General features: G+C 34.5%; 1 protein-coding gene across 1 annotated transcript in view; it reads left to right on the top strand.

Annotated features, from left to right (window-relative positions):
* The first annotated feature begins 5,421 nt into the window (after nt 1-5,421).
* Nucleotides 5,422-9,792, top strand: part of MYLK3 (myosin light chain kinase 3) — an 81,311-nt gene continuing 76,940 nt past the window's right edge. The window contains exon 1 of the mRNA XM_031954414.1: nt 5,422-5,630. Within this exon, the coding sequence (XP_031810274.1) occupies nt 5,580-5,630 (51 nt within the window). The 5' untranslated portion in view covers nt 5,422-5,579. The remainder of the gene's footprint in view (nt 5,631-9,792) is intronic.

Below are 9,792 nucleotides of genomic sequence, written 5' to 3'. Positions count from 1 at the left end.
CAATATTGGAAAGAAAAATATCTTTGAAAGTTTTAAGGACTTTAATCAATACAACCATTAAAAACATACTTCCCAATAAACTGGGAAAAAAATTTTACATTCAAAAGTTCTAATAAAGGCCTCATTTTAAAAATATATAGAGAATTGACTCAAATTTATAAGAATCCAAGACATTCTCCAGTTGATAAATGGTCAAAGGATATGAACAGACAATTTTCAGAGGAAGAAATTGAAACTATTTCTAGTTTTATGAAAAGGTACTCTAAATCACTATTGATCAGAGAAATGCAAATAAATACATTTGTGAGATACCACTATTCACCTGTCAGATTGACTAAGATGACAGGAAAAGATAATGACCAGTGTTGGAGGAGATATGGGAAAACTGGGACACTGATACATTGTTGGTGGAGTTGTGAACGAATCCAACCATTCTGGAGAACAATTTGGAATTATGCTCAAAAAATTATCAGACTGTGTATACCTTTGATCCAGCAGTGTTACTACTGGGCTTATATCCCAAAGAGATACTAAAGAAGGGAAAGGGACCTGTATGTGCCAAAATGTTTGTGGCAGGTCTCTTTGTAGTGACCAGAAACTGGAAATGAATGGATGCCCATCAATTGGAGAATGGCTGAATAAATTATGGTATATAATTGTTATGGAATATTATTGTTCTGTAAGAAACGACCAGCAGGATAATTTCAGAGAGGCCTAGAGAGACTTACATGAACTGATGCTAAGTGAAATGAGCAGAACCAAAAGATCATTATACATGGCAACAACAAGATTATACAATGATCAGTTCTGATGGATGTGGCTCTCTTCAACAATGAGATTATTCAAATTAGTTCCAATTGTTCAGTGATGAAAAGAGCGGTCTACACCCAGAGAAAGGACCTTGGGAACTGAATGTGGTTCACTACATAGCATTTTCACTCTTTGTTGTTGTTGCTTGCTTGCATTTTTTTCTGCTGCTTCTTTTTTATTACTGGTTTGATTTGATTTGATTTTTCTTGTGCAGCACAATCATTGTATAAATATGTATGCATATATTGAATTTAACATATATTTCTACCATGTTTAACATATATTGGACTATTTGCCATCTAGGGGAGGGCATGGAGGAAGGAAGGGAAAATTGGAACACAAGGTTTTGCAAGGGCTAATGTTAAAGAATTGTTCATGCATATATTTTGAAAAATAGAAATCTTTAATTAAAAAAAAAAAACATGCTTCCAAAGGGTCTATCATGTGACCCACTCCTGTGCAGAGAACTTATTAACACAAGGTGCAGAAACATATAATTTTGGACATAGGCACTGTTTTGCTTGACTACATTTGTTACAAGAAATGACTTCTCCTTCTTTCCCCCCTCCTCCCCCTTACTTTTTAATGGGGAGGAATTTTGGAGAGGATGGTTAGCAATATTTTTCTTTTAATTTTTCAATAATGTCCAATTCTTCATGACCCCAGTTGAGGTTTTCTTAGCAAAGATACTAAAATAGTTTACTATTTCCTTTTCTAGCTTATTTTTTTACATTAGGAAACTGAGCCAAACAGGGTTAAGTGAGTTGAATAGGGGGTCACAGAGATAGTAAGTGTTTGAGATCAGATTTGTACTCAGGAAGATGAGTCTTTCTGACTTTAGGCTTAGTATTCTATCCAGTGAGCTACCCAGAAGCCTATAGCTAGCAATACTGATGCCAAAAAACAAAGAATTTTAAAAAATGCCCCCAAAAAACCAAAAAAGAAAATCATAAAGGAAAGAAGGATAGTTTTGAAACTAATCTGTGAAAGCTATTATATCTTTTTTTTTTTTTTTTAAAGTAAGTGGTACAGAATGAAGATTCACAGTATCATGTAGAATGCTCCTTCTGCGTACTACTTATAGGAAAAGTTTCCTTTTTTGTGTTTAAATTCAGAATTTTTTTAAATTAGTAGGGGAAAAAAGGAAAAAAAAAACTTTGTCTTCCAATATTTTAGAATTTTGAACTTTATGTCATTTGCAAATGTTATCTTTTGGTCAATTTTTCTATCAATTTTTTTCTTTTTTTTTTTTTTTTTTTTTTGTTGTTGATGGTGATATATAGAAATTTTATGATTTTGTGGGCTTATCTTCTATACCACTGCTTTGCAGAAGCTACTCATTATCTATTTAATTTTTTTTTTCATTTCTCCTCTAGGATTTTCTAAATTAACCATCATAATGTTTGCTTTCCTCTTTAGCTTCTACCTGTTTAGCTTCCTCCTAAACTTTATTTCTTTAATTTTTTTTTAGTTGCAATTATCAACATTTGTAATTTTGTGTCAAATAATAATGACAAGAACAAGCTACTTAATTTATCCCTGTTATTAGGGGCTAAGGTTCTAAGTTTTCTCTGTTTTAAAAAATTCTGGTTTACAGATTTAAATATAGATTTGTTGTGTGAAGGAAAAAAATCACTTTATTCTTACGCATTTTTTTTTTCTTGCTGTGGCATTTGGGGTTAAATGACTTGCCCAGGGTCACAGAGCTAGGAAGTATTAAGTTTCTTATGCATTTTAAACATAAAGGAGTATTAAATTTTATTAAATGTATTGAAGAGTTTCTGTATCTATTGATAATAGATTTAAAAAGTTGTTTTTAAGAAGAGAGGAACATAATATAAGGGAAAAGATTAGGGTTAGAACTAAAAGAACTCTATATTTATCTTACTTCTGTCATTTTATTTAGTTTGAGTTTGAGGCCACACCCATTCAGGGATTAAGGCTTGTTGAAAAACTTTGATTAAAAAGGCCAAGGTTTTCCACTGCATCCAGGACTATTTCCAGTCGTCTTGATCTATGTCTGGCCACTGGACCCAGAAGGCCCTGGAGGGGAAAATGAGATAGGTGACTTTGCCTAGCCCTCCCTCACTTAAATCTAATTCACTTGCATGTCATGGCATCACCTCCCTGATGTCATTGTTTTTGTCAAGAACAAAGGACAGAACAACCACACTTTACTAATTAATTTTCCACAGACAAATTATCTAATTTCTCTGTTTCTTCACCTCTAAAATGGGGACAATTTCTGTAATACCAATCTCATAGAGTTGTTGTAAGAATCAAATGAAATAATAAATGGAACACATTTTGTAGTCCTTACGATATTTTGTAAATGTTAATTACTGAGATTTATTATCCTGTTGTTTTTCTTTCACATCAACCTAAAATTCTTGGAATAAATCTAATTTGATCATAATAAATATTTGTTTGATTTATTGCTGTATTCACCAATATTTTATTTGTTTTTTTTGCACTCTTACAATATCCTCTCAGGAGTGGTTAATATTCATTCCCTTTCCCCGAGCTTGTGAAGAATTCTTTTCTTATTTGTTTGTGATGTGATTTAAAAAATATATATAGGTAATTGATCCATTTGGGGATATTATAGTGTACCAAATAAGATGTTAACATATTTCTATTTAGTCAATAAACATTTATTAATGTCCTATCAAGTGGTAGGTGCTGTACTAAGCATTATAAATACAAATATGAATACAAATTCACATATCAGTCCTATTTTGGCTTCTGTCACTTGACATTTATCTAGCTGTGTGAAATTAGGCAAGTCACTTAACCCCAATGCCCTCTTCCTTCCTCCCCCAATAGTACCTGCCCTCAAGGAATTTACAGTCTAATAGGGGAAGACAACACACACACACACACAGGCTGAGAAGGAGGAGGAGCATTGTAGAGAACTCAAGAAAATCCTTCAAGTAATACAGTCAGATGAGAAATGAGGGAATGTCTATAAGGATCTCTATATTTAAACAGAAATTCTCAATGGTTAAATATCTACTGAGTTTTAAATATCTTATTCAAGGCACTGTAACTAACTTTGCTTCTTTGAATTCTGGTGATACCATAACACTATTGAGCTAAATAGACAGAATGTTCAACTTGGTCTCAGGAAGACCTGAGTTAGAATCCTGCTTTAGATACTTATTAATTGTGTGATAAGGAAAATTACTTAAACTCTCTTACTCTCCATTTCTTCATTTGTAAAATGGGGATAATAATAGCATCTACCTCATAAGGATCATTGTGAAGACCAAATGAGAGAACATGAAAAGTGACTGCTAACCTTAAAGCACTTTATAAATATTGATTATGATTATTATATGAAATGTGAAATCTGAAAACTAACAGAAAGATTGCTTTAAAAAATAATCAATATGACTATATATTCAAAACTATTAAAAGAGAAGAATTTAGTGTTCTTATTTCCCAAAGCTCTGTCCTGAGCTGTCTTCTGTAGAGAGATATAGAAATGATAATTAATCTTATCAATTCCCAGGAGTTCAATGATCATTTCTAACTGAATGATTCTGATATCTAATATCTGGTCCTAATCTCTCTTCCTAACTCCAGGCTTGAATTGCCAGAAATACATGTACCATAACTGGGAAGAGTGAACAAATCTGAAGAAAATCTATAGAGGGGTATACACTGAGTGAATGCAAATGGCCAGAAAAGATGTTTGGAAGGGCAATTTAAATTTATTTTTTACTTTGAACTTAAATACTCCCCAAAATGGTATTTCCATATACCCAGCAAAACACATAAAAAGTATTGTATGTCAATTTATGAATCTCAATTTTATACTACTCAGCTTGTAAAGTATATACATTTTGTATATTGTTTTAAAAACTGCACTATTTTTCTGTGCTTCCTTAAGAACATTTTGTTCTCTTCTATGCTCTTCCTTTTCTCCTTCCCCTTTCCTTTGCTCCTCCTTTTCTTCTTCTTCATTCTTCATTCTTCTTTTCTTCTTTCTGCAATCCCATGAGGCTCACAACACTGCCACCAAATTAAAGTAAAATATAATTGGGAAATATTTAACAAAATAAATAAAAATACAACAAAACATAGATAATGTGAGTTTTCCAAGTCAATCTGTGATCCACAGAATTTCTATTTGACTTTGACACTACTGCTCTAGCTATACAGCTTCTTAGGGGCTGACTTGTTATGCAATAAATAAATGGATTCCAGATGCCTCAGGATTACCCCAAGTCTGGTAAGTTTACCTGTGTGTTTTTCTGTGTTTTTCTCATTTGTTTCACAAAGCTTCTAAAAGCATCATAGTCTTTATCTGAAACTGCTCTGTGCAAGCCTGATTGTAAAGTTGGCAGTTTCTCATGGGGCGGCTTTCAGCATTTGCTGGGCTATCTGAAAACGAGACACCTGCTACTTGTGTTACTTAGTAACCAAGTTGATCCCACTCTCGCACTTGTGGCTAAATGTGGTTCAGGGCCTGGGTCCAGACCCTGGAGCAGGAAATAGAATATAATATCCATCACTAGGGAAACAATGGCCTGGGTTCCTGATTTAACCCTGTGCTAATGAAAACAGTTCACTGAGCTGGTCAGCAGAGAAAGGGATTGCAGTCCTGAGTGATTAGGGAGGGGGTTAGTGTGGCTGTCCGGTTCTCAATTTTCTTCTGAGTACCCTTGGTTATATCCTTGGGCAAATCACACAGCTGCCCCCGTTCTTAGTTTACTTGTTAATAAGATGGAGGGGATGCTACTTACCTATATTACTGAGGAATTATGAAAGCAAATATTTCAGAAAGACAATTTGACATCCATGGATGGAAGGCGGTATGTAAGTGCAAATAATATGCTTATTTAAAAAATGTATTTAGAGTGCTTTCAGCAAAAGTGCTAAGTAAGTGACTGTGATCAATTTTGGGAACCAGAAAAAGGGGGTAGTGTAAGGAAGATGGGAGATAACCTAAAACAAACTAAATATTAAAATTTCTTGTTTTTATGAATGAATTCATTGACCATTTTTTTGGAATTATGTGGAATTATTCTCCGAAGTTTCTATTATTGTTCATTCCTAAACATCTTCATCATCATTTTGATTTTTTTTTTTTGCAGAAGTTTTTCAACTTTCAAAAACAAAAACATCTCCAAACCAAAACCATAAGGCAAAATGAATTGAATAGGGAAGTTTGTGTATTCTAGAGCAAAGGATTGCATTTATTTGGTAAATTGTTAAAAGGAAGATTTGTTCCTCCAGAAAGAAAAATCAGGCATAGTTACCATTACTTTGATATATTTCCTTCATGGAAGAAATTCTCAGCCTCATTAATTACTATTTATGTAGCTTCAGTTCATTAAAGTCTCTACAATTTACATATAGCTTTCATGCCATTCCTGAATATCTTAGTTTCCTGCCAAGTTGGGATCTTTGAAGGGGTTAGTCAATCATTTATAAGTTCCCTTTGTCAGTTATACATTTCTCTGGTGTGTGTTATCTGCCCAGAGCATTTTTAAAAAAAATAATCCAGGTATGCATTGACCATAATTCTTTTTCAAAATTTTACAATAGCAAGAGTCCTGCCTTGAATTTTTTAACTTCTTATTTTGAAGGCATCCTGATTCTTTGTAATGGAGAAAGAGTGTGGTGGGGTTTCAACCTTTATTATGGGACCACTTGATGGAAGGGTCCAAAGAGGCATTTTGTAGGACTCTCTTCTTTTCTTCCTTTGTATTCCTTTGTTTTGGTGATAGCAATTGCACAGGAGTTGCTATATAGTTGCTGATTACCTGCAGTATGAGACATTGTCATTTATTATAATTGATAATGATATAAGACTTCAAGATTTACAAAAGGTTCCATATACTTCATTTGATCCTAATAATAAACCTGGCGGTTTGGTGCTATTATAATCTACATTTTATGGATAAGAGAACTGAGATTCTGAAAATTAAATTATTTACCAAAGGGCTGCAAAGCTAATAAGTGTTTCAAGTGGGATTTGAATACAGCCATGCCAAATTCCATGTCCAATACTTTATCTAATACTATAGTTAAATGTTAGTATCCTTTCTAATCCATCCTGTATATACCTGCCAAATTAATCTTCCTTAAATACTATCCCACTCAAAAACTTCCAGTGACTCCCTATTGCTGGCCAAATCAATTGCAAACTATTCTGTCAAATTCTCATGGTTTTTCCATAATCCAGATTATTCTGGCCAATCCAATTCTTTCTTCAACCATCTGCTCTGCCAGGAAAGCCTCCTCACAATCCTATGACCATGACTGCCTTTCTTGCTTCTTTTCCTTTAATTATGTCATCTTCTTTATCTGTATTCCCCTTCTTTCTGCCCATCCAAATTCTGCTTAAAGCCATCTCAGTTCTACATTCTGTGGGCAGCTTCTGTGTTCTGATTATTCTTTGACCTACTTGTCCTTTGAACTCTTATAGCATTTAAAGTTTATACTATGCAATTTATATTTTAATACCATCTAAATTACTATATCCTATCAAAATGATCTGCTTTGATGTATAAAACCTCCACAGTCCTTTAATACCTCATGAAGGCATGAAGGTGATTCTGATTTTCATAAGCTATGCTTGTGGAGGTCATGAATTCAATTATGCTAGAGAGATTTTGTGTGAATCTATTGTCTGTCCATGGTCTAACTCAGCTAAGAACAGAGGGGCTCATCATCAGCAGGTTAGTTACTTGCTAATCATGGCAACTATTGAATCAAAAGTCCATATTGCTCATAAATCTTCAAGAATTCCTAGCATTTACCAAGTACAATTTAGATTTCTCTGCCCAGTATCCAAAGTTCTCCACCATCTAGAGGTATTCTATCTTTCTAGCCTCTATTCTAGTCATAATAATTGACTATTTGCTCTCCGAATGTACCCTGTACTATCTTGTCTTCTTGCCTTTTTACATATTATTCCTTATGCTTGGGATGCCCTCTAAGACCCTTAGAACTCACCAAAAATATCATCTTCTCCATGAAGCCTTCCTTGAGTTCCCAAGGCAGCAAGAATCGTGGCACCTTGTTTTGTAACTCTAATGAGATTTTCCTGTGTTAATAGTACAGCATGTGCATCCATGCTTGCATCTTATTCCCCTACTGAATTATAAGCTTCATGAGGACAAGGACCCCGTTTTATCTCAACTTTAAAAATAATAACAAGTAACAATATAGAGCTTTATTGTTGACAAAGTGCTTTCCTCATAGTATCCCTATAAAAAAATAGTGTAAGTACTATTATTCTCATTTTACAGATAAGGAAAGAGAGGTTAGAGACGCAAAGTGACTTTTTAATAGTCACATGCTAGTAAACATTAGAGTTAAGATTTGAACTCAAGTCTTCTGAATCCCCAGCCAACGAATCTTCCAGATATCTCCTACCCTATCTCTGTATACACTGTATGCATGGATATACATATATACACAATGCTCTATATACATTGAGTTTGTTGAATGAATGAATGAATCTACTTTCCTCTATTATTTGCTGTTGCTACTTGCATGAGTGATATCTTTTCACTCCAGCTGGACTCTGAATTCCCTGTGAGCGGGGACCAAGTTTTATGTCTCTCTTTTGACTGCAGTGCCTAGAACCCTGTTGGTGCTGGTGGTCATGTGGAGGGAGCAGTTAGTAAGTACTCAGCAAAGACTTATTGATGGATTTAACTGAAACTTTGGCCTTTTAGGAGCCATACAGTTACATGGATAGGTTTATAATCTATTTTGGTTTTCTTAAGTGCCATATCATAATCCATTCAACTTTATAATCTACAGTCACCTGCTCTTTGTGAAGGTTGATTATATGCTAGATAAATTGCATATAAGAGCTCTTGTCAGTGATGGGAATGTGAGAGATCCAATACAATGTAATTTGGGGCATTTCCAGCCTTAACAGCATGCATGTGATTTAAATGAATATGGTTAAGGCTCCCAGACCCAATAATTTTAATTTCCGTCACTCTTCACTCAGAGGAGCCAATTCTAATTACAGGCTTTTCCCTACATGCATTTCTTGGTTTCATCTTGGCAGAACCTTGACTCTTGCTTAATAACTTTCTGGATGGCTGGGCTTGGCTCAATGCGGGGAAATTTGCCTGTAAGTTAATAAGTAAAGTGTATTGGTATATAATCTTCCTCAACCTCTTCATGCCTACAGCATCTCTCCAGAGACACCAATAACACCTGGAACCTATGGTGTACTGACTACCTCACTCCACCCTACCTGCAAGAATCATTGGCCCACCTCCCTTCTCCAACAAAGCCAGAACAATCAGTTGCTTAGTCCACAGAAGCTCTGAGCTTCTATAAAACAAAATGTCTTCTTGTCTTTAAGATTTCCTAGGCTAAAAGAAAATGAACTTCAGTTAGTTTCTTTTTTTAAGAAGAAAGAGGGCTAGATTTCTTTTTCCACTCCTTTCTTATATCAAAATTTATCATCCCATATTCTTTTATCTCAGAACCCTACTTTGTACTAAGGGATGGTTACCCAATCTGACATACTAATTCTGACTAAACTGTTAATGGGCTAATATACTACTTCCAGGTGAACTAGGTGTCTTTAAATAGGGACCTTATGGAAACATAATTTCTTAATCTAAAGATGCAGTTTTAATGATGTGACTATATACACCATATATATATATATATATATATATATATATATATATATATACACACACATACACACACAGAGCAATAAGTCAACAAGAAGAGAGGGAGATATTTGGGACACAGATGAACATTTTGGATAACCCTGCAGTTAAGCCATGAAAGCATTTGCCCATTCCAAGGGCCAACTCTGTAAATAATGTCATCAACATTCCTTTTTTTAAACTTAAGAGACAGGAAGGAATAATTGCCTGAAGCTGACTGGGTACATCTAGGAGGTATAGCTATGGGATAAAGGTGTTTTAGGGTATCAGGTCACTGCTGTTCCTTCCCAGCCCCGGAAAGGCAAAATTGTAACAGTTT

The sequence above is a fragment of the Sarcophilus harrisii genome, chromosome 2, assembly GCF_902635505.1.
Source record: "Sarcophilus harrisii chromosome 2, mSarHar1.11, whole genome shotgun sequence".
Lineage (NCBI taxonomy): Eukaryota > Metazoa > Chordata > Mammalia > Dasyuromorphia > Dasyuridae > Sarcophilus > Sarcophilus harrisii.
Note: the sequence above shows the minus strand (reverse complement) of the source record. Positions and strands in the feature narration are given on the sequence as shown.